At 36.4% G+C, this 26,227-nt stretch overlaps 1 protein-coding gene across 1 annotated transcript; it reads left to right on the top strand.

Moving 5' to 3' along the window:
- The first annotated feature begins 271 nt into the window (after positions 1-271).
- Positions 272-26,227, top strand: SPMIP7 (sperm microtubule inner protein 7). Its single transcript, XM_031552785.2, has 9 exons — positions 272-767; positions 7,411-7,493; positions 8,934-9,007; positions 9,678-9,816; positions 10,277-10,344; positions 11,154-11,195; positions 11,764-11,871; positions 22,557-22,664; positions 26,025-26,227. The coding sequence occupies exons 1-9, from the start codon at positions 272-274 to the stop codon at positions 26,146-26,148; spliced, it is 1,242 nt and encodes a 413-aa protein (XP_031408645.2). The 3' UTR covers positions 26,149-26,227.

Raw genomic sequence — 26,227 nt, forward strand, 5'->3', positions numbered from 1 at the left:
TGAAGTAGCTTCCATAGTCACCAAACAACAAAAAGACTCACTGTTAATTTAGCAGCACCATTCTTTTTGCACCTTTTTGATAAATCCCCTTCTCGGGAAGGAATTCACCACTTAAGCCACTGCTTTGGTCTTTATGAATTCTTAGTACTGATGTTCTGGAAGATGACCCTTATTTTTACTTTGGTTTGTTGGCTAAGATTTCAGGAACTTGAGGAAATGGGAGTAAGCGGACTCTTTTGAATTTGCTGCCACATAAGAGAAATAGAAGAGAATGACCATGGTTTCTCATGGAGCTGAAAGGTGGGCTGCCATGTCAATTGAACCAATTCACAGGATGCATCACCAACAGTATCAAAATCTGTTCAAGAAGATGTGCATGCCATTTATGAAAGGTCCTGAGAACAGACATGACTTCGCCAGCTTTGAAGAGAAAGACAGCAATTCTTTCCTTAAATTCCATCCAGACACCCCTCCGTTTGGGCCGAATTACCCCTTATTCCCACACCGAGATGATGTGCCTTTAGTAGATCCCTGCTCAGGCTTTGTAAGCGCAGGAGGGGATGCTGAGCTGCAGCCTGGTGTTGGAAAAGTTATTGAATCCCTGGTGGACTACAGTGATGTGAAACCTCACCAGCGGGTGCCCACAGCAGGAAAGGGGATACGGACTGCTCACAGGAGGCATATGATACTCCAAGAGGAAACCAGCCAGGACCGACGGTGGAATTCCAGGGCTGTGCCAGCTGCTTTGATCAGAGAAAAACTCAGAGGTAAAGCAAGCTACTATTTTTATTTCCTAATCACTAAAGAAAAATCATTGATGCTTAATAAATAAATACAGTTTTTTTGTGAACACCATCCCCCAAGGTTCTAAAAGAACAATCATATAAAATATATTTGTGCTGGATATTTGAGATCTTTGAACTGAACATAATCACTGCTGTAGAATGTGTGAGTCACAGTCCTTGCTGCAGCAAAGAAGTACAAGTCAGCAAATTCCAATAAGCATTAAAAAAAAAAAAGAAAAATCTTTGAAATAAATAATATTTTAAACAATGTACTTAAATTGTGAAGTTATATATGATAGTTGAAATGAGTATCTGTTTTAACATAACCTGAAATAACAAATAAATGCAAAGTGTCAGGAAATCCCCTGAATATTTCTGTGTCTTTTAGCATTTCCTGAAAAATAGCTGTACAGAGCATTTAAGACGTTTGTCCAACATCTAGTTGATGGGAGAACAGAAGTCCTTCAAGACTGCCATCACATCTTTTTTCAATTACATATTACCTTCCTAATGTACTTCAATGTGTTACACCTGAAGTTAGGTCTGTTCATTTCACATTAATTACAGCACCAAAACTAAAATTTACTCTCTCTACTGGCAAAGTTTCAAAACCGTAGTCTGTTGATAATTCTGGTGAGAATGAATATCTATCCAGGGCTTCTAAGGTCAGACTTTATTAGTGGTAAGCAGTGAGGTTGAACCTTTCTAAAGATTAAGCCAATTCCCACAGTTTTCACAGAGAAATGCTCATTACAACCACATAAGTAAGTAAGTAAGTAAGTAAGTAAATAAATAAATAAATAAATAAATAAATAAATAAAACTCAGATAACACAATAAAGTCTCATAGATAAAAAGAGCATTACTCAGAACAAGATAAAGAAATGTATTTGCTCCATTTTACCATACAGAGATAGCACGCCATCTTTATTGTGCTTTATTCATATTATTGTCACCATGATGTCTCTACATACAATATATTCCAGCACTGTTTTTGGCTCCTTGTTTCCGTCTTAGAAATTTTCACTTTAAATCCTTTTAAGCCTACTGAAGTCATGTAATGGAAGCCAAAAGAACCCAAGAAACCAGAGAATAAAATAATAAGACCTCATAATTTTCTTTTTTTTCTTTCTCATTCCAAATTATTTTTGCTATTTGCTCTCAGTGGTCTACTTAAATTAGATCTAAGAAGTCAATCAGGATTGATTAGCTTTTTCTAAAAGCCTATGGAGAAGCAAAAGGAAGGAGGAAGTATGATAATCTATCTGATCATTAATTTTTCCAACACAAAAAAAAGCAAACAGAGACAGAGATAAAAATACTGTAACAGATTAGACACTCTTGAAATGAACTCAGACAAAAACTGAAACCATATGTCATCAAATCAGTTATCTGTTTTGCAGTTAAGAAAGTGGTCCAGAATGGAGAGTAGTTCCAGAAGTCAGATAGAAATTGCCTGGTGACTTCCTGTTGATTTACTGTTGGGTGAAGTTCACTATTAGTGTGAAATACCAACTTCAATGAAACTATCTGCAAAAGTTAAACTTAACTTGTGCACAAAATCTTGAAACAGAGAGAGTTCAGCATAAATTTATTAGAGATAGCTCTGCAAGTGTTCTTCCAAACCTAGTATTCATTTCCAGGTTTTCCTGTGATGCTGAATGTTGACTACAGATTTGTAAATATAGATTAATAAAAAAAAAAAAAAGTAGTTGAGCTTTAAGATGCTGTTTTCAATGAGACTGCATAAACAAATTCCAGATTTCAGCTATTCAAGTCAGAGGCCAACTAGGAACCCTCAGGCATATGATGCTTTGAAAGCGCTAATCTTTCTAGACATCAGCCCTGAGACATAATTCCCCAGCATAGTTGTTTGGGGAAGTTGTGCTAAAAGAGAGATCAGTCAGGCATTTTGCAAGCAAATTCTGCACTAAGTTTATCCACTGTGCTGGTGATGAGTGGAAAAAAAAAAAAACAGATACAGAAGCAGCCTTTGAGATGTGTGAGCTGAGGTATTTAGAAACATCTCCAATGTACAGGAGGTCTTCTTTTGTGAGAAAATGTACAGCTATGACTTTGGCAATCAACACTGGTAACTTTAAATGTCCCCACGCAGCCTTTTGCAACTACTGGGAAGAGCAAGTTAATGGAACGGTGATACCAAAGCATGGTGAGAAGCTGGCAAAGGAGATTGTTTTATGACTTCAGAATCTAGCAGAGAAGAAAGATTGCTTAAGAACTATTCTTCATGGGTTTTTTGTTTTGTGTAGGGAAGATGCTTGGTGCTGCAACACAAAGTCTTTAAGTTGACTGTTTCCCTGTAGATTCCCCTTCTATAACTCACATGGCAACTGAATTTTCCCTTTTTCTGCAGTTTCAAATTCCTTTGCACATTCAGGATTTGATCCTACAGGTGTATTTGTAAATGCAAACCTGACAATGAAGTCATAACTGTAATTATTATTCTATTTGGTGTGAGTTAAGAGACAGGCTTGGGAGTCACAGAAGGAGTCAGGACATGTGATAAGACTATTATGAAGCAAAGATTACTTCATTTTTGTCCCTACTGAATGTTGATGCAACTGTAGATAAAGTTTTCTTCAAAAACATGGAAATGGGAAACATTAGGGTTTATCTGTAATTTTGATACTATTCTTTATAAAAAAAATAAGTAATTTGCTCCTACTGCTACTAGAGTGGCCATATCTGGATCTGTCCAAAAGCCCAACTACTCAGTATTCCATCCAAGTGGATAATTAGCAAACACCAGAACCAAGAAAGCATGTCACTGTATTTCCGCAGACTGTTTTCATATCATGTGATTTGTGGACCAAGAATTCCTGACTAGAAGGTGGTGTGCTTGTAGTTAGCAATCATGAATTCCTAATTTGTCTTCATGAATATGTGCTGCTTTCTGAACACATAACTTAACTTTCAACTATTTCCAGATGATTTATGATTATGTTAAGCAACAAAGTCCTAACCTCAAATCTACAGGTCTCATTATCAGACATCTCTATCCATCTTGAGTATTGATCATTCATCCTTCTTTCTCTAATCAAATTAATTATCTTAAGAGGTTTTGTTGAAGAATTTTATGCAGAACTTGTTGAAATAATCGAGGTCACATTGTTCTTCTTCCCTTTACAGTGAAGATTTCTCTTCACAATCCTTCCACTCATAAAACAAGAAGCATTTTCATCCAGGATTAAGCTGCATGTTGAGCATGAGACATGTCAGCCTCTTTTACCTTTCAAAAGATGAAATTAGAAAATGACTTTAGCCAATACTTGTGCTGCCTCATTTTATAATATTGGCACTTGTTAAGACGGAACCTGTTGCCGGTCAACAGAAAGAAACAAAACTAATCAAAGGCAGCAATATGAATGGTGAAAAGCAAAAAAAAAAAAAAAAAGTGCAACTTAAGACCTACAAAAATAACAATTCAAGAGTACTCACAAATAACATGAATAGCTCAAAACTTTTTCAGTATATAACCAGTCAACTAAGAATGCAGATCAGCCTACAGTAGACTCAAGAATATCTCCCTGTAGTAAGAAGTACTATTGAGTAGTTATCCATAGCACAATTAAATGTATAACAGCATACTGTCTAAGAGGCTAATAGGTCATCCAGAAAATAACACATAAAAAAAAAAACAAAATAACCTCTTGAGGGCTTAGTTCTGTTGCATGAATAAATACTGTGGTTTTGCTAAGGGTTTGATACTTATCATCTTTGCAATTATATATTTCACTGTGCATTTGTTTTTCACGTGCCCCATAGCAGAGGTTTGTTTATTTAACAAATTTGTTCTTTACCTGTTATTTCTTTTGTCATACATTTCCAATCTAAACTCTAGGTATTGTGCTTACATTAAGATAGTTTTCAGTGAGTGAGTTAAGCCTTTTTTATGCATGTGAAACCAAACAGAAGTAATGCTAATTGGTTATGTTTATTTTTCATATATAAAGAGAAGGAAAATAATTCATCGAAGAACTAAGCGAAAGAATTTGGAAGAGTTATCTGTATATGCTCTTCAGTTAGCATTGTTCTTGTTCGACCCACTGAAGTCAATACTCCTAATTTTAAGATATAAAAAGTCAAAAATATCACACGTTTTCAAGCAACAATGAAGTGCAATGAAGCTTGTAAGGCCACTGTTTTGTAAACCTCTTTGCATATGACCTTATGTGATGACATAAGAGTCTCACTTTTTCCTTTGTAAACAAAACAAAAAGATATTGTAGCTTTTGTGATTTCTGGGAAATGAATTAGAAAAGTGAATGAGTACATCTTCAGTTTCTGACTCAGAATGCAAACAAGAAGAACTTCAAAATTCATTATATGTCATTGAATCCTTTCTCGGATTAAGAACTAGTTTAAGTAACCAACTGAAACTGACAGCATCATTGAGATCTTAATTGTTAAAGTGACAAAGTCATGACATTGAGTGCCAAACTTGAACAAGAACAGGTCATGCCATTTTCAGTTCTGAGGTCTAAGCAAATCACTAGGGGTATTTAAACCTTCAGAAAGTTGACTTAAGAAAAAAGCACTGTTGCAGTTTTTATGCTAGATCTTTCCAGTGAAAGCAAAAAGAGAAGTAAATGCTTGAAAACTAATCATCCCAGCATCAGGGTGAAGATAGCAAAATACAGCTTAAGATGCTAAGAGCGGAGCTCTAATAGAAATTCATATGTACAGTTAACAAAGCTAATGTAAAGTTATATACAGATCTTTCTAAGGACACTGTATCTGAAATGAGTTTTACATATACAGCACAAGGAAAAATATTTGCGACCTTTAGTTATTTAATCGATGAACAAGAAAAGAAACCATTTTTATGGAACAACTAATACATATGCATAGATGAGCAATCTGCCAATTTACTGCAGAGAGCACTAATACAGTAGTATGAAGTAATTACAAAATATAAAACTTAATAGAAACATTCCCACCTGAGTACAACCATGTATTTGCAGGTAAAATTTAAAATCTCCACCAGGCTGAGGCAGTGGATGCAGACACTATCTTTACTACAAGCACATTGCCTATTTAAGAGAAATTTTCCAATTGACTTGTTTTAATCAGAGAGGGATTCAGTTTGAAAGCTTTCTTCACAGTGCAAATATCAATAAATTCTTTCAAGCTTTACAAAAGCAGCAACTCACAGTGGTACACTGTGAAGAAAAAAAATGCTCTTTTAAAAAGAGCATTAAAAGAGCATTTTTTCACAAAAACACTAACCTGTGTTTTTCTTTAAAACTTTTACATGTTCCATAGGAATTAACTTTTCATTCTTCACAGTGGTTTCCAACTTTCAGATTTTGATCACTTTTCTCCAAAGTACACCTTTGTAGAGTTTTTTTTCCCCCACAAATAGCTAGGAAAAGTAACTCCATTACAAATTAGTTTCCATACACCTTCACATATATTGGAAACTTTTAGGGGATCTGGAAGTAAAAAGCAGGATGAAAGGGAAGGCATAAATTAGTGTTCTTGAAGAAACTGAATCTTGTGCATTATACCATTTTTCTGTTTGGCAGCAGCTCTCTTCATTACCAGTATGTATATACTGGCTTACCAGTCAGTAGAAATATGCCTCATCAGTAACTGCAGACTTTGCCCTCTGAATGGGCAAGCCAGATTTCCAGGACCTGGTCAGGGCGAGCTCTTGTTGGAATATGAAGTTGGGAGGATAATGAGTGAAAAGGAATATCTTTAAGAAATCATTTCTCTGCTGCTCACGGAATAGCTTGTTGCTAACAAGGTTGGCGAAAACAATGTAAGTGTAGAAATGCAAGACATAATTAATAGTTTGGTTATGTTAGCAAATTTTTATTATTATAATTGCAGGGTTGGATATTTTCTTTAAAACATTTAATTTGGTACATGACAATATGTGAAGTTGGCCAAATCATAGCAAAGTATCTTGCGATACTATTTATCACTCATTTTAAGCTTTCATGTAATTAACTTCACGTCGAATCATAGACTATCCTGAGTTGGAAAGGACTCACACAGACCACTGAGTCCAACTTCTGGCTCTTAAGGCACCACCCAAATTCAAACCCTGTGTCTGATAGCATTGTCCAAACACTTCTTGAACTCCGCCTGACTTGGTGACCACTGCCCTAGGGAGCCTGTTCCAATGGCCAACCACTTTCCAATCTGATCTTCCACTTACACAGTTCCATTGGTTTCCTTAGGTTCCCTTGCTGTCACCAGAGAGAATAGATGCTCCTCTACTCTCCTTGTGAGGAAGCTGTAGTTGCCATGAGGCCTTTCCTCAAGATCCTCTTCTACAGGCTGAACAAACCAAGGGACCTCAGCCACTCCTCATACATCTTGCCCTCTCAACCCTTCTCCATCTTCATAATCCTCCTTTGGATTATCTTTAATAGTTCTCTAATAGTTTTATGTGTTAGAAGTATTAAGAATGTACAGTATGTGTATATAAAAATGTATTTTTGTGGACATTTGTAATTCCTGTCGGATTATTATCAGGGAGCTCAACACTTACTCATTGATTCTAGTGAAAAACCATGAATTTTTTCCATCCAGTTTAAAACAGTAAGGATTGCTGCACACTGATTAACACAATAGGAACCCCTTTCTTTCAGGTCACCCAACTCCAGCGAAAGGTTTTCGTGCTTTACCTGACCAACACCATAATTTTGCATTTTATACAGATCTCCATCTCAAGGCAAGTGTCCCATTATTTTGTTATAATAATGGAAAACCTATTTAAATTATTCAATTTCTAACTCTGCTTTCAATTTAAAATGCTTTTTTCAGTGACTATGATAATGTGGTGAAATAGGGTTTTTTCATTTCTTCATCTGATTATAGTAAGTAAGTGCATGTAGCATGATTTAACAGTGCTCTTTGCTCCAGTAATATTTTTGTACTGTTTCCCTGGTTAAAGCATTTAGACTGTAAGGCATGACTGATATCACTTATGTCATATGTATTTAAGTATGACAGACTTAGAGCCAAAATAACAAAATACAGAAAGAATCAGGAGTTGGACTCAGTGATCTTTATGGGTCCTTTCTTCTAACTCAATGCGTTCTATGAGTCTGTGATATAAAAACAACAATTGAAATTGTGTTACTATTTTTAAAATTAGACCAGCCCGCATTTGATATATATAGTACTTAGAATCATAGACTCATAGAATCCTTAGAGTTGGAAGGGACCTTTAAAGATCATAAAGTCAGGCTGCTCGGAGCGTGATCTAGCCTTGCCTTGAATGTCTCCCATCTTGAATGGACGGGTCTTCCACTGCATCTCTGGGCTACCTGTTCCAGTGCCTCACCAGTGTCTCTGTAAAAGACTTTTTCCTTACATTCAATCTAAATCTACCTTCTTTAATTTTGAAACAATTTCCCCTTTTTCCATCACCACAGACCCTGCTAAAGAGCCTGTCTCTTTCTTTTTCATATCTCCCCTTTAGATACTGAAAGGCCGCTATCAGAACTCCCCAGAGCCTTCTCCAGGCTGAACAGCCTCAGCTCTCAGCATGTCTCCATAGGAGAGGCATTCCATCCCTTGCATCATGGTCTTTAACAACTTTTAAAACCCAAACCATTATATGATTCTGTGATTCTATCATATATGGTACAAGTCTTGGAGAAATAAGTAAATAAAATGACACCAATGAGTCCACAGCACAAAACTAAGTCTTTCCCATACTGAAAATGAAATGGTATCCTTCATCCTTTTACACTAATGTGGTAATTCAGTCCTTAAAGTGTCGCACATGCTTAAATGGAATCCTATAACACCCACGAATATCATACAAATATATCAGGCATGTATGAGAGTGTCTTTGTTATGTCATTTTATAAATAACATGACAAATGGAAAGCTACATTCCTGAGGATTGGAGAGACAAGGACATTCTATTAGTTTTTAAACTTGTATTCACTTATTAAATTTTCCTTTCTCAGTAAAATTCTTACATTCCAAATAAATCTCCAGTGCTGTCTGGTGAAGAATGTGAAATTGCATATTTCACTTTCTGATGCAAAAGAAAATATTAAACTAGAATAATGTAGATGCGTTCAGTTCACTCGTAAGCAATCATAGTATCATATTTGTTGATAACATTGCTTTTTGCCATCTCTTTGATTTCTCGTAGGAATCAAATGATCCTTCTGCAAGTTGGAGAGAAGAAAAAGCGAGGGACTATTTCTACAAATCAAGTACTCAAAAGTGAGATATCATTTCTTTTAAGAATAGGATTTGTTAGTGCTTTGCTACATTTTTTTTTTTTTCATATTATTTTGCTCTGATGAACCTCTAGGTAGCAGAACACATAAGGCCACGTAAGACCCCGATTACTTTTTTTGTCACTTCAGAACTTCTCACATTGCAGCAGCAATTATTTAGCACAGGATTCATCTCATTACCTGCAGCTATCTAAAAATTTGTATCCAGTCTGTGCCATTCATCTCTATTTCCTCTATATGCAGTGAAGAGAATCTGGAGTTTCCTAAAGGACATTCTGTACATCTGTTTTTAACAACTGCCATAGGCATGATATGTGGGGCATCTAATCTCTATTTATATCACTTATCTGATTTTTGAAACCTAGATAAAATAAATCCTATCATCACCGTAAGTTAATTAGAAGATAAACTACTTTTGGAAGATAAATTACTACTTTCAATTAGTAAGTGAGAAAGTTTAAATAAGAGAAGCCTCTGAAAATCTGTCATAACTACTTTTTCAAACACAGAAAATGTGTAATTCCAGTCTTTCCATTGCCCTTTGAATGAGAAACATACTTGTTTTTTTTCCTATCTATCTAACTAGAGATGCAATTTAGTAGAGCTTCTTTAATCTCCTTTTTTTTTTTTTTTTTTTTTTTTTTGTTACTTAGGGCATATGAAGACGTTCCATGGGATAAGATATTGCCATCCAAAATTCAGCCTCCTGAATCAACAGTGGAAGTGATGGCTGATCCTGTTTCCCAATGTTTCACAAAAAGGAAATACAATCCTGAACCTGAAATAAGCCAAGTCAGTGAGCAACTTCTTTCCAACTGTTCTTAGATTTTGCTAAGGGAATGTAGCCTAAGTTTCGTGTAGATCACACAGGTAAACACACAGTAATAATCTCAAATAAAAACATTCCCAAGAGAGCATTTATCATATCATCATATCATCATATTTGAGAAACTGCCTCACATTGTTTCATATGTTTTCTCTTTTTCCCCTTGTAAATTGGTACAGAAGACATGCATTCACATTACCAAAAGAGAGGACAAAGATATTGATAAAAAACTGTAGCACAGGAAACGTTATGTTAGGTTTGCTTGTCTTTATTATCTGTAATAATTACTATTTTTACTAAATAAAAATTCAGTCTTGAAATTGACTCTGCACAGATCATCCTTTCCATAACAGTTTATTTCAGTGATGAATTGCAGCATAAAAATCTATTAAGTCAAATTAATTAAGCATCTAATAACGATTTTAGGTTGTTGGAAACCTTTGGGATAGATTTCAAAGAAGATATTTTACCTCTTCACAGAGACCTGTTAGTTTGTAAGTTTCTTTTTTTGTTTGTTTGTTTAATATTAAGGTCCCTATTTGAAATGTACACTCCAACGTTCTTTTCTTTTGACACTTAAATGTAAAAAGCAGAACAGAAGAGTAAGAGAATGACTATCATGATTGCATACATCTGATGTTTTCATTGAAGCGTGACATTTATGAAAATCCCACAGTAGTCACAGACATTTACAAACTCAAAATTTCATCTCCTTTCCATAAAATCTTGAACAGCTTCAGAGTGGAGCTTGATCTGCTTGTTCAAACTCAAGAGACAGGTATACCACCAGACAGATAGGCATAAAACGGGAGAGACACACGTATCTCCAGAGTGGAAGGGAGATAAGAGCATATTATCTCTGTCTTCTTGGGTGTTTCTCTTGCAAAGGAATATAGATGTGGCCAGTGAGAGCAGGCTGCAAGGACAGAGCAAGAGAGGAATTCAGACCTGATATTAAATTTTCCCATGTTCTTGAGAACTGACTGAAGTGTTACAAGTAGGAAGGCAGTTCATGTTTAAAGAAAACTTGCATATACAATTGCAGGAAAATACCTGAAGCCCCAGCATCTGAGAATGAGGGTTAAAACAAAAGATCTTGCAGGCCAAACTGGGTCATTTAACATATATGTCAACCTAATCATTTACCACAGTCTTTTACCACAACTCAAATGAGCATTGCATCATTCCAAGAGCAAAACTTTGACTTGTCACTACCTCTCTTGTGGAGCTTCATAAATATTCTATCAGAATATTCTGCTGGGTGAAAAAAAAAAAAGTGATTGAGATATTTTGTCTTCAACAGTGTAAGCCGAAGCTCTCGAATCTGTCAAATCCCTTTGTATACGTAAGTACAGTGTCCCTGAATCCTTTCTAGTTTTGTTGGTTTTTTTTGTTTGTTATTGTTGTTTTATCCCAAGCAATCATTTTCTGGAGGTAGAATTTTAGATGAAGCAAGAAGCAAGATGTAGAATATGGGATCTGTTCTTATGGTATTTTCTGCTGCTGGGGAGGAGGGTGTGCTGAGTTGCCTCTGCTAGTGCAGAAAGCCTTTTACCTGTGAAACAGAAAGCAGGACTCATTATGTCCTCTTTGGAAGAATATTCCAGTCTGGTCACCGGCATAACTAGGACAAGGGATTATACATTTCTATGTAATTGCCACTCTTCACAAACCTTCTCTATGCACATATGTACTATGTGCTGTCATTTGTTATATGCTGCAAGTTCAGCAAATGATTGTTTTCATCTTGGGATATGCCTAGCATGCAGGGGGGTTCATCTCCATATTTTTTTCTCGTGGACCATTTTAATAAATAACTAGAATTTTGGAGTATGCAGTGTATGGTTCAGCTGCCTCCACCATCTGTCTTATAAATAATTTACATATATTTGATTTCCTTTCTATCCTAACAGTGGCTGTGTTGGTGCAGTAAATTTTGAAGACATTGACAATCCCAGTGTGGACTTAATCATGTTTAACCATGTGCAAACTTCAAAGCCTCGCTACACAAGGACTGCACAGTATGTTTCTCTTATTAGCAAGATTTTGATGCTGCATCTTGAGTTCTAGATACTTGGGAAAGAGAAAAAATGTTTAAGATCCAGTCTGGGCCCAGAAGAATTTAAAAAATCGGTGGAAACACCAATCCTTATACTTTTGGATAATTTCAATGAAGTCCTATTAATACAAGAAGCACAGTTGGTTTTCAGGTGCAAGACTGAACTTGAAAAAGTCCTTCATAATAACTGTGTCAGTAGTAAATGGCCTACAGTAGTAAATTCCTACTGTGATTAGAGTTGGTCTTTATAAATCTCAGGGACCATTCAATCTAGATACTCAAAATCAATCGAGGAAGCTTAATTAAGATGAGCAGAGAAACGTCGATGGAAATCATGGTATAAGAGATTTTATACATCTATTTATTTTACGGCTTTCAATGAAAAACACTTATCACAGGAAAGTGTTGGCAGTAAAGTTAATTCAACTTGTATGTTCACATAAAAAAAAGTTGAATGTGAAGCTACTGTGAGGATATTTGCTAAATCATGCCTGCAGACACCCAACCTGTAGCTCCTACTAATGTTCAGACCACCCCGAACAGGCATTCTTCTAAATGTCCGCTGCAGGAAACAGATTTGTGTTACATTCAAGGCTCAAATAGAGAGCACATGGAAGAGAAACTTCTGAGCTCAGAAGGCCCCAGGAACTTCTGTTGACACCATTCTGAATAGATTCCTTACTCCCAAAGTGTTACATAAATTCTGAAAATATGGTATATTTTCATACTTTAAACACTTCTTCTGTTCTAGTATTCATGAACAAGTCTTCTGGTATAAAAGGGACTACAGCATGCTTTGATGCATGGGATGACTTGAATGCTGTAATGCTAAAAATGTGATTTTTAACTTTAGCCACTAGATGGCCTTCTAGTTTGCAAAAGTTCCCTGACGCCGTTAAGAACAAATCCTTGTTTTTAGTTAGATCATAAACTCTGATGTTTAAAAGTTTTCACTTTAAGTCTTTCCTAATGTTGTCCTTAGTAGTTTGAGATTATATGAAGCCTTTATTTGCAAACTTTTTATGCAGTAAAATGGTGAGAGTAGCAATATAATGACAAGAGCTAAAAATTGTAAAACGAGACAATTCTGCTTACCTTATCACATTTTTCTTTTTGCTTTTCCTTTTTTTCTCCTGTCGACAATCTTGCATAGTTCTGTGAGAAAATTACAGAAGAGTTACAGTACTGGAGAAAGCAGTGGGAGAAAATCTGTAAAGACGCTTCTCTCTCTGGAATGCTGGCTTTAGTCGTGTAGGGCATTCCTAGTTGCTGGGAGATGGCTTGGAGATGGCTTAGCGATGGCTAGAATTTCTTAGCTCCACTTTAGGTCTCTTCATTTCTGTTTCTTATATCAGTTTAAGGCAGAATACCTGTTATTTTATAGTGTATTACATGCTACCACAGTGGTGAGGAGAAAAACTCCATCCTCCACACAGCCCTTTCCATTATGGCAGTAGATCCACAGACAACATGAAGTGTTAAGCATTATAACATGGCCAAATTTGACCCATATTACTGCATCCAGACCTATTATTACCAAGCTGTTAATGTACCTAATGCACCTCTCTGACTGTCTCACCTCCTAATCGAGTCATCTGTTTTCTCACAGCCTTAATTTAACCTGCAACTTCTGCTTGAATTAGAACATAAAGCAGTAGAAAATGATTACTGATAAATGTGCTTTAAAATACAGCATACATGAAATACAATTCAGTGCTGAACAGAGATCTCTGAAGTTAGCAGACCTATTAACTTTTAATTCTGCTATTATGCAGCTGTTCCTGTTGAGCTTCAGAAAATAGAACCTAATGTGCACACTGTGCTGCAAACAGACATCTTGTCTGAAGCTATTTGCAGCATATGTTTCCATATTACCTTCTCCAATATTCTCTATTTTCTTGGGTGTTAGTGAATGAGACAATGATTTCCATTGATTTCTGGCAAGCAGGAGACCAAGAGCTCTAACACCTTGAAGATTCTGATATCTCAAAGCTGGGAAAAATTCAATTCCACTTGAAAAATTCTACTCTTGAAAAGAAGTATGCCTTTGCATAAGGTATATTTGTTTACTTTGTCTATGACTGCCAGATATCAAGATTGCTATGAATTAAGCTGAAGAAAAAAAAAAAAACACACATTGAAATGAAGAAATAGATGTAATTATTGTTTGTTTATTTGTTTTTAATTTATTTACTCCTTTGTGTGTTTGATAGTAGTTCTGCACAAATGCATAAAAGTCTTAAGGCTTCTAGAATCCTGCTGGAATCCTTGAGAAATTAGATTCATTATTTCAATTTAGAAACCTGTGCATGCTTTGCAAATCTGTAAAATGTAAAAATCTCTTTGCAGATAGTCACTTTCACTCTTTCATGGACTAGCAGTTGCACTTCCTGCTTCTAGAACTCTGGCAGCAGCACTCAGGCAATACTCTGGAGGGAGACTCTTCATCCCCAGACCATGCAAGAAAGTGGTTGCCAGTCAAATAACTGACATAGCTGAAACTAGCTAAGAGTCATCTGCCATGTTATTTTGCACAGACAAACAGGAAAAGTGGTGAACCTGGGCATGTTTTGTATGTTACCCTTGTGCCCGCCCTCTCTTCCTTTTGGCGGAACAGGAAACCATCTTCTGTTTTTCTTTTCTTCTCCTTCTTCTTCTTTTTTTTTTTTTTTTTTTTTTAAGGAATTAGAAAAAAGATAAAAGTTATGGCTTATGGTTGAGTTGAGCCCCAAAGCCCCCACTATAAGATCAGCCTTGTGGAGAGGCAGTATGAATATACACAGAACTCCTGTTAATACACTGAAGTCCTTACCATGCATTTTGGAGTTTTTACAGATGAGAATTCAGGTGGGATTAAGTGATTTGCCAAATCCCATTTGGAATCTATAGCACAGTTAGGAATGAAACTTCACCTACCCTGAAACATTGCCGAATTTTGAGCTTTGACCTATTGAAACAGTGCTTTGCTTAAACTTTATTAAAAAAATAGTAATAATTAGCAGAAAAAGTTGGCTGTAGTTCCTAAAAGTTTTAATCAGACACAATTGAAGACAGGAATTTAAGTCATCTTTTATCCAGTTTTTACTCTCTGTGATTCAGTCACAGAATGGGAACATTCATCATATGTAAAAAGTCATATCATAAGTGTTGAGACTCAGCTAGAAGTTTTTAATTGATAACTCAGGATTTATTAATCAAAATTGTATTTGTGTTCTGGTGGTGGTGATCAGTGGGCATTTCCATAAGGGAGCTTTGGAAATACTTTTCTCGGGTCACACTCATCATCTTCATACTTAACCAAAGATCCTGGATGATAATTTAATTTTTCTCATTCTTTTCCATGCTTTCATTAAAGCCTATCCTGGGGGAAAGAGATTGAATGTATCATCTCTTCTGTTTCAGCTTCAAAATGTAGCATTATTCTTAACATCCTTGGTTTGTGTATTCACTCCTCAATTTGCTTTAGAGTGAACTTGTTCCTTTTTTCCATCCTTCATAATGTTGTGAAGTACAACTGAAATCTGAAATCCTCTATCACTTATTTGCCAAGGATGTAAAAAAAAACAAACAAACCATCTTTTATATATATATATACATATATATATATATATATATATAAACTAGTAAAGAAATAAGAAATTGTTATGAAGGAGCACTCTGAAAACATCTTTTATTATAAGTCCATTCTAACGATACATTTCAAAAATTATCTTATAAAACATATCATGCTCTCATTTTACTGTTCAAGGCTGCATTGATTGTACTACATTGGCAAAGTAGAGAAGTCGTAGGTTTGAATTTTTTCATTTCATGCCATTAAAAAGTGAGCTTTCAAATAGAATACTTTTATGTATTTTCATTAAATGCTGCTTATGCAATTTTGTTAGGTGCACTGACCAATGTAGGTCCAGTGGTTCAAGTGTTTTTATGTTGCTGTTGTTGTATTTTTAAATTTACTGACGTTTGCATAGTTTTGTATTTCTTCCTTGCTGTTTTTTTCCTACTTTCTCTCCTTGTCTGCCTACTTTAAGCTCTTTTCTGTATTTGATTTCTTTTCCTTCAAACTACTGAAACATAAATTCCAATGGAATTAATGAGTTGAAGACATTTGCTTAACAAAATTTCCTGAACAGGAATGAAATTGATTATGCAGTCTTGCACTTTGTAGAATGGAGAGCTCTGCTGTTTGTTGTAGAAGACTCTAGAGTTTACAATGATTATGCCTGTTTTCTTTAATTTGCATTTTTGTTGGTAGTGTTGTTTCTTACGGATTTGATTATTATTTGCTCATAGTATTTATTTATTTGTGGGAGATGAATACTGCACTTGATTATATATGTCACATGGCTAACCATATACCAGGCAGGGAAGCAGCTGAGAGCTAGAGTGTTTTCTGCAGCCAGCCAGGCTTTCAAAAATAGCTCAGCGACCACATTTGAAAACCAGAGTTCAGAAAGAGCTCACATTCTGGCTGTATGTTGATTGGTAAGCTCTTGTGAAAATCTGGCCACAACCACCACAATGAAACTTTTAGATATAGAGCACTTTTAAAAATCTGGCCCCATATGTAACTGCTGCTTCAACCCATTTAAGTATCAAGGAAGAGGAGGATGGTCAGAATTCAGAGGATGCATGGTATTTTCAGACTACTTGGGCAGAGGTACACAGCTACCATGACTTTCAGGAAGGTTCAGACTTCTAAATCCTCCGAGCACTTCCGAGAGGCTTTATCTTATTAATAAGTGCAAATGGGCAGTGATCCAAATCATTCTTTCACATTATTATTAACGATCACTCTGAAAAAAAAAAAACAACTTTCTTATTCAGAAGTGTATTCTGAACTCAGTAATTTTGAAAACGATGCAGAACCTGGGTTTACTGCTTCATATGGATTCCCAACATAATCATTTGCTCTTCTCTTTTTCTTAAACATCTTTATCAGCGTGCAGTTTTGTATAATCCTTCTTCAACCCCTAGTCAACAGATTTTTCCTTCAGTTGACCTCTTCCCCGATAACTACTGAAATAAGGTTATGCTTGATGTGGTATTTTAGTTCTGCAGGTGTTTTAAGGGTCAATGGAAAAAAGCCTCCCACACTGGTGATGGGGATTTCCTCTGTAACATTCATGGGCAGGGCTCTGCAAAATGCTCAGTCTTACAGGCTCAAATAACTCTCCTTCTTGGCACTGTTAGAACTCCCTTACACACTCTGCAAGTTAGCACTGCTTATTATAGTTGTAGTGCAGCACACTTAGTGCATTCCGGTGTATGCAGCAACTACTCCTGTCAGTCATTATATCTGCTTGTTGTATCACAGTAGCTCCCTGGTCGTGGTACTTACTGCAACCTCTTGAAATCTGACATAAGCAGTTAGAACAGAGATTACATTTTCTTTTTCCACATTAAAAGCCTCTGACTCCAGAATTAAACAAAAATCTGGCATTTGTTCACATTTTTTAACTTGATACTCATAATTCATCAGCTTTCATAACACTCAGTAGAGGGCACTGCCTACACAATCAGAGCACTATTTTCTCAGCAACACTTTGAAGTGTCAGCTAGTTCATGCTCATAACACAGATAAGGTAGATTATGACATTAATTTTTGAAAGATGAAGACTGAGGATTATGAACTGACGTGTTCGAGGCTTTGGAGGTTGTCTTTATTGGAGAGAGACTAGGATCTCCCCCAAATCCATTTCTGGGAGCAGTTGTTTAAAAGGTGAACTTTGAAATGTGAGTTTCTTTATGTAATACACACACTTTCCAGGAAGATCAAGACCTATGTGTTTCAACTCCTACCGTTCCTGCACAAAGCTGTTCTCTGAAATTATCCTTTATTCTTGGTCCCCCAAGCACATTGAGCAAAATACTACTATCGCACCAGCATATCTGTAGTGACTTCAGTCATATTTCTTCAGTATACAGTCAGCTTCCAACTGACTGTGTGCATGCATCCCTTATCATTTCAAGTTACCACAGAAACCTCACAGGCCACAATTAGCTGAGGACAGGACCCTCTGCCGCCTTCCACCTTGCATAGTCATTTACATTGGCTGTCTACGAGGTCCTTCACAATGTATCTTTACTTCAGAAACTGACAGCTTATCCACTCTGTGTGCGTTTTCAGCAGTTTTCCAATTTGAGTCATGCTGAGGGTTACAGTGCGTGGAGTGGGTGCCTAAATATCCTCATTTGACATTTACCAAATGAGATTTTATAATTGTTTCTGAAAAAAATAAAAATAAAAATAAAAATTACTCATACTAAAAAGGGGGCTTGAAAAAAGTTGAAAGCAGAATTGAAATCATTTGAAATTGTAGGAACAAAATATTCTGGTCCAAAATATTTCTGGGAAAATACCATTTTAGTGTTTTTATTCTGTTAGAAATGCCAAATCGATTCCTTATACTGCTTTGATGGCTGAGGGACAAGGGTAGAAAATGCAGCGCAGAATGCTTTGTTAAAAAATCCTGTTGGTCCCATTCTTCACTCTATGTGGAGCACCTTGTTCTGACTTCATAAGCTCTCTCAAGTACATTCCCAACTCTAGGAACTATACGCGCTGAGTTTCTTGACAGAAAACCATGTCAGAGACATTTTTACCATATATTATTCTACTAAGCAAATAGGGTCATGAAGTAAAAGAATGGCCACAAATGGGTGACGTGTAGATCTTCCTGGCAGGGAATTTTAGGTGGAAACCATTTGCAAGACTTACATATTGTGAGTGAGATCTGAGAGACCTGTTTTGTAATTGCACTAACCAAAAAAAAAACTAATTTATGACTTTATCTGGTGACTTAGTTATTTGGGATTTTCTAAGAATGAGTAAGATGTTAGGAACCCTTCATTCTTAAGTGCAAGATATGAATCTCCAGGACTGCTTTCATGAGACAGAACTTTTGCACAAAGGATTTGCAAACCTAATTCATAGAATCATAAAATGGTTTGGGTTGGAAAGGACCTTTAAGATCACCCAGTTTCAACTCCCCTGCTATAGGCAGGGACACCTCCCTCTAGACCTAGTTGCTAAAAGCCCCATCCAGCCTGACCTTGAATGCTTCCAGGGAGGGGGCATCCACAGCCTCACTGGGCAACCTGTTCCAGTGTCTCACCACCCTCACAGTGAAGAATTTCTTCCTAATATCTAATCTAAATCTACCCTCTTCCAGTTTAAAACCGTTTTCCCTCATCCTGTTGCTACATGCCCTTATGAAAAGTCCCTCCCCAGGTTTCCTGTAGACCCCCTTCAGATACTGGAAGGCCACTATAAGGTCCCCCTAGAGCCTTCTCTTCCTTAGGCTGAAGAGCCCCAGCTCTCTCATCCTGTCCTTGTAAGGGAGGTGCTCCACCCCTCTGATCATCTTCGTGGTTCTCTGGACCCAATCTAACAGCTCTTGAATTGGGGCTCCCAGAACTGGATGCAGTACTTCAGGTGGAGTCTCACCAGAGCTGAGTAAAGGGGCAGAATCACCTCCCTCAACCTGCTGGCCATGCTTCTCTTGGTAAGGATATGGTCGGCTCAGATTATGGATTCACTCAAATTGAGGTGCTAGATCCAGGGTTTTCAATAATTCCAAATGATTTGAGGCATTCTTGATTTTGCTCCTCTAAAGACACCTGGAATGGAATTTATGTGGCAAAGCTGAGCATCCAATCTCCTGCATATCCTACAGCATCTCTTCCAACTGCTGCTTCAGAACAGTATGGGATCTTATATGGGTCCCACACTGTACAGGGATGTCTTAGGTACCTTAAGGCGTCTCAGGTGGCTCTCAAAATCTTACAGCTTATGCATATATTATCATCACAGTATATTGTTGGTTGCTGGACCAAGAGCTTCTAGTATGATAATAAGGAATTATATGAACAGAAGGGATGTCACGGTTACAGAAAGGAAGCCTGATTACAGCAGCATGTAACAGGGTTTTGTATGTTGCCCAGTAGTAGCTTGACACTTAGTTCTTTTCTTTAACAGCAATAGTCTGCTTTAGCAGCTCATCAGAGAAAACGCACAAGAGCCAAACTGCGTGATCCAAAAACAAAAAAACAAGGGGGTACTTTTCTAACCTAATTTTCTTCTGCTTTATCACATACATAACCGCAGCACTTTTTTTGCATCTTCTTTGCAGGTTCCCAAGAGAGCAGCTGCTTTACTGTAGTCTGTGTTTTCTTATGATCCTGGTGCTTTTAGCTGTTCTCTGCACATTTCTCTTTCAGAGTGACATCCTTTCCACATGTTATGAAGCTGCCAACTTCTGTGAAACCTTTCTGACAAACAGTCTAAAACAAATCTTCAGCTTAGGTCATCTCTCAGACTTGATTTTTGGGTCATGCTTGGTCATTTATGATGCTTTTCTCTCTTCTAGTTTTGCTAGCATTCAGGTCGGAAGATTTTATCAATCAGATACTTCACGGTGCATAATTTATTTTAATATCTCACGTGTAGTTATTCTGTGAATTAACTCCTAATGAGCTTATAAAACATAACAAGTTAGTGGGACTTCTTGTTGTGATCTTCTCCTTGACGTCGCTCATAAAATTTCAAGGAATTGAACAGAATTTCTTTATTACACATGAGAGTTGTATCTTGACTATAGGACATGGCCAGTAAATATCTGTTCATAGTCTTAAGTCCTTTGGAGTGACTTTCAGGTTTCGTTTGGCTAAATGCATGGTCTTATACTCGCACACACTCGATGTGCGTCCATTTTGTACCTCAGTGAGATCCCTGCATATGAAAATGAATGTTTCTACACAAAGCTACTTCATCTGCATATAACCTGAAAAATTATTTGCTTTGATATGAAGAGGCAACTTTGTCTGACAGCCATTTTGGCCAGTTCTGAAAATGTGTCTCACTGCTATACTATATTTTCGGTCCTGCTTGTTACCACTGTGTGGCTGCTGTGAAGACAGAGAGTAAGTCTGTTACTTGCTCAGACAACAACTTGGGGAATACCTACAGAGAACAACTTCTCAAAAGCTACAAAACTGCTGTACTGATTCTACAAAAACATCTGAAGGGTCATGCTCTGCAGTGTGGCCCAGGGAATATAGCACTGTGTGAATATTCGGGTTAGTGCAAGGTTACTTTAAAATCGGACCAAGAACTAGTTGGTCTTTCTGCCGGCTATGGATAGTTCATCCACATTTCCTTGCTGTAACTGAGGTAGGTCATTACAGCATTTTGTCATTACCTCAGCTATTCTGGTAAGGAATTTCAGAGCTGAGTTTCCTTGTACACCAGTCAAAAAAGTAGCCTATAAAGCAGCGTATGCCCAGTTTTGCATCCTGTGCTATACATGAGCGTGGAGAAGTAGCTAATAAACTGTACCAAAACTAATAGCTCTATCTGCTTTATTAATACAAGAACTGTTTATGTTCACCCAGAGTACAAGGGAACAAAGAAATATCTCAGAGATGGCAAAGAGGGCATTCTTATTATTCTTGCCATCAGATGGCTCACAAAAGAATAATGCAGTCAATCCTTACTACGTTGTTTCAGTGGATGAAACAGCTTGCCATGACCTCTTATGTTTATATGTACAGGGAGTCTGAATGTGTTTATAATTCAGTGGAATCTTATTTTGAACTGCCAGCATAGAATAGTACTGTTGGTACTCTGAATAATTTTGTGCGGAAAAAAAAAAAGCTATCAAAATGGAGTATTAGATTGTTTCATTATTAATCTTCATGGATTATTGTTCTGAATTCATACTAATACCTTCTTTCTTTTTTTCTTTTCTTTTTCTTTTTTTTTTTCTTTTTTTTTTTTTTTCCTTTTTTCTTTTTTCTTTAATTTGGTCCATCTCTGTTTTACCTCCTATCAAATACTGGTAAAATTTTCTGTGTGCTACCTCGACTAAGCAGAATTATTTCCTCTGCAAAGAAAGAATCCTCTTAAAGCTTTTTAAGAAACTTTATTTTTGAATTCCACATTAGAACTTTACTTCAGAATTAACAAAAGTGTTTAGTTTTCTAAGATATGATGCACACTCGCAATCTTGTCATGCGCTCATGCTAGATTTTAGGTGTGTATCTGAGCAGTGTTAATGATATTGTACATCCATGTGAATTTGGAGAACTTTAAAATGTCTGGGAAATCATTTGTGTTTTAGATCACTAGAAATCACACCCGTTGGCTGAAATCCTATTACCTCAATCCTATATTTAAATCTGGAATGTAAATATTAGCTAAATCTGTATGACAGTTTAAAAAATATTTCCTTGCTTTTCTGTGAACCAAGTGATCCATATTTTTATTGAGATGAAATAATGAACTGTTGCTTATAATCATGAATATCATACAGATATTCCAAGAATTTAAACATTTGGGATAAAAGATATTGTCATGTCTAACAAAGATTTTGGGTCAGATCATCAGCAAGATTAGCATGAAGTAGTTTCATTGATCTTAAAGAAACTTGGCCAGTTTATATATTTTAAGGACTACTTACTGTATTATGATGATTTTTTACCCTACTCATTTTTGTTAGAGAAACATTAACTATTTTAAGGCTATCTGTAAATCATATTTCAAGTCTGTTGTAATTTAATTTACCGTTTCTTTCCCCTCACCCTTTTTTTTTTTTCGTTTTTCTTTTTTCTTTTTTCTTTTTTCTTTTTTTTTCTTTTATTTAGCACTCCAAATATCCCTGGATATACTGGCAAGGTTCATTGGTTAGCAACTCATCCGGCAAATTCTAATCTTCCATCAGCATCACCATCAATAATTTCACAAATGCATGGGTAAGTATGAGGTATATTTCTTAGCATGTTCAGAAAGGTTACAGGGAAAATCCTAATTGCATTTATTTAATTAAAGAACAATTAAATGTTGAGTGTTACTTTCCCTTGTCTTAAAAAAAATAGAGAACAGTTTGTGCTGGATCCCACAACATTGTTGTGGTGGTAATCTGAAATTATCTTGAGATTTTTTTTTAATTTTCTGGAATGTCATAGGGTGCATATTGGGAAGGTACCTTCGCATTGAGGTAGATAATGATTTCTGAATGTTTCTGCACTAACGTATATTTTCCCTAGCTAAAATGATTAAGTCATGGCTTCTATAAACTCTGTTTTTGATCAATCTATTTACATTTTGAAAGAAGACCAAAATTAAAGAGGCAAATTTTGAAAAAAATGTGGTATTGCACTTCCAATATGATGTTGGCAGATTCTCATGAAATGGGCATTTGCTGTACAGAAATGGTTGTTAAAAAAGATTTCCTCAGAAGGCAGTGAGACGATAAATCATGGCACACTCCAGCATTTTTGCAGCTCAAGATTCCGTAACTATGAAATCGTGAAGGAATTAATAATCTTTATTCTTTCTTGCTCCTCCATACAACACCTGTTAAAACTACAGGTCACATTTCTGAAGTATGTATGCATTGCTTTAAACAGAACACCTGAAAAACTCTATTCCTTCATTTAATACAAAGAGTCTGACATAAGCATAGGTCCAATCCAGCCTTTCTTCCAGCATCAGAACTATTAGTAACTACTTGTTTCCCCTTCCTCCTTTATGATTTTGTACTTTCTCTTTAGTTTCTGATCTTTATTATTTTCTAGAATGATCTAGGACATGGTGTTTCCACATAGCCCTTATAAATTTATCTTCAATTAAACATTTTAATAGTCCCTTGGGATTCTGTCCACAACACATTTAAATTGTTTTTTCAGTACTAACAGTGGTAAGTGCCCAGAAAAGACATCAGAAGTTTTAGGGAGCTGCCTCACTTTTGAAGAAATCAACATGTCAACAGTTTCATCACTGTACAAAATGCACTGACTTCCATTTCTGCTGTCTACCAGCTATTCACTTCTGCTCATTTTCTCCTGTGGTTAGCCCTAGAAAATAGGCAGTCAACTGTAGTCAGTTTACTGTTGACAGGGAATGAAAATATGCAACAGTCTCAAGGCTGTATAACCTAATAAAACTGAACTCAGATTGATGCAAGACTAACTTGCTTTTAAATGTCAGACAAATAAAAAGGCAAAGGCATCTTAGCAAAGATCATTTACAGGCTTCAGATAGATACCAAATTTCAAAAGCAGAAAGACAGATGCCAGTGTGATCTAAGAAAGGAAAACACATCTGTTACTTCATTTTACTTTCTACAGGTGTTACTGTGAGTGTATTTCATAGAGAATAAATTTTGTTAGTTTCTAGTGGAGAGGAAGAGTAGAGTTTCTTTTCTGTGCTAGTAGAGTCTTTCTAGAATCAGGACAGAATCCTCTGGCCTTTTGAAGATGGATATATAGTAAACAGACAGCAAGCCTAATCACACTTAGACTGCTGACAATGTATTTCCATTCTTTTTCTGAGTTGAGTTGTACCTTCCCATGAGATTAGAACCTCTGGCTGCAGCACTGTAAGAGAAAATTTTTTACCTTCTCTGTGGCTACTTACATGTTAAAGTAGTGTTCACTGGCTTAAGAGGGAATATTACAGCCCTCTTTGATACTTCTATGTATTACAGCTCCCCTGCCCCACTCCCAACGTTATTTAGTGATGCCCATAAAAGAAAAATGCTCAACAATTGATTTCTTACTTTTGTAATATCAAGGATAAAATTTCTGTTGATTTCAGTGGTCACAAGTCAAGCAAGGCTGTAGTTGAGAAGAGAGATTATTTCTGAAATGTGGACTCAAACTACTCTGATTCATCTCCATATGCTTTTCTTGTGGGATGACATCTCATTCTTACTGTTTTTAAAATGGTGATCCATTTTTTTCTCTTTTTGGTAATTTTCAAGCCATGGCTGTAATAATCTCTCAGAAAGTAGCAAGTGGTTACACGTGGTGGATATTTTAGAGCCACTTTTTTGACATGTCCATAATATATGAAGACAATTATGGGTCACCCTTCTACTGCTGACATGGTCTTATACATGTTTTGTTCAGTACTAACATCAACACCAGGCAGACCAAAGAGCATGCAACCACTTCTATGCTGTATTTCTTTTGCATGGACCTTCCACAGCATGTGGAGCAAGACTATTTGTAGTATTTTTAAGCATTCTAAACTCACTGGAGTTGTATGTTATAAGACAGCAGAAATGTTGTTTCTACGTTGTTGAATATGAATAGCTTTTTGTACGTCAAGTTTTGCTGCTATGTTGTATTTTTATTTCTAGGTAATCCCAAGTTGAAGTTGGAAAATTAAGTAGCAAAGTTCTCTAGTACAGTTTAGTTTTGACATTAGTGTTAACTCTTGCACAGAAGGGAACATTTGATGTGCATCTCTAGTTGTATGACAATGCCTTGCAATTACAATAGTTAATACAAGATGGTGCTGGATTTCATTGGATTTTAGAGAAAAGAGTTACATACTTTTAGCAGGATGTTTTGGAGTCTTCAAGAGGAATCCTTAGGTCAAAAGACAATCTGTTTTTTATTTGAAGAGTTGGTGAACGTAAGATTCTGTGGTTAGTTCTGTGTCAGACCTACTTTTGATTTGAGGCTTTTCAGCTGACGTGTTACATTATGTAAGACTGCAGGTATAAGATTATTGTTCGTGCATCTTCCTGTAAAGATTTTGAAGTGTATCAGAAGATCAGAGTTAACTGTTTGCTTCCATACAGTCCCCAGCATATTTTCTAAACCCCACCCGAATATACTGTATGACAGTGACTGGGCCTTTAGAGCAGGATTGGCATGGTGCTAGCAAAGTGTTTTTTCGAGGTTTGAAAACCAAAGCTCCAACATTACCAGGGCTAGCCCTCCAGAAGCTATAGGGCCTTATGTGCCTGAATGCATTCGGTGTACTCATAGCATTTTGCCTTATTGTGCATATATTGGTTGTGAAGGACTCTGCACTCAAGAAAGGCTGAAAAGAGGCAAGAGGATTTTTGTAATATCCTTCTTACCGTTCCTGTAGCGATCTACCTTTCAGTGCATCACAAAAAGTTTTAAAACTCTTAGGAAGATTTCTCACCACTGTTCTTAAAGAGACTGATTCCAAGAATATAGGATATTGCAAATTGTTAATATTTTCTGAGGCAAATGGACATAAGTCTTTAGCAGTGAGAGGGAAGAAGAGGGAAAGTTTAGCAATATGAGGACTTGTTTTAAAGCCTTTTATTTGTCTTTTTGTAATTGCAGATATATAGCAAAACATGGAAGATCATCTCAGTATAATCACCAGGGACCTTTTTCTCAGATGATAACTCCAGTTAGTCCTCAGAATCCTTTCAACAAGATTCAGCGAGAAACTACTACAGTTTAAAAAGGGTCAGTCATTTTTACCTGCCTAACTAAGCCTTAGTGTCTGATAGCAAGGACAAAGGAAACGTGTTGCTATTTTA

Source organism: Meleagris gallopavo, chromosome 3 (genome assembly GCF_905368555.1).
Source record: "Meleagris gallopavo chromosome 3, MGAL_WU_HG_1.1, whole genome shotgun sequence".
NCBI lineage: Eukaryota > Metazoa > Chordata > Aves > Galliformes > Phasianidae > Meleagris > Meleagris gallopavo.

Excerpts from the sequence above, each read along its gene's own strand:
- SPMIP7 (XM_031552785.2), top strand. The coding sequence starts at position 272 with ATGACCATGGTTTCTCATGGAGCTGAAAGGTGGGCTGCCATGTCAATT. Across the intron at positions 768-7,410 it reads GATCAGAGAAAAACTCAGAG|GTCACCCAACTCCAGCGAAA; the intron begins GTAAAGCAAGCT and ends CCTTTCTTTCAG. Across the intron at positions 10,345-11,153 it reads TCACAGAGACCTGTTAGTTT|TGTAAGCCGAAGCTCTCGAA; the intron begins GTAAGTTTCTTT and ends TGTCTTCAACAG.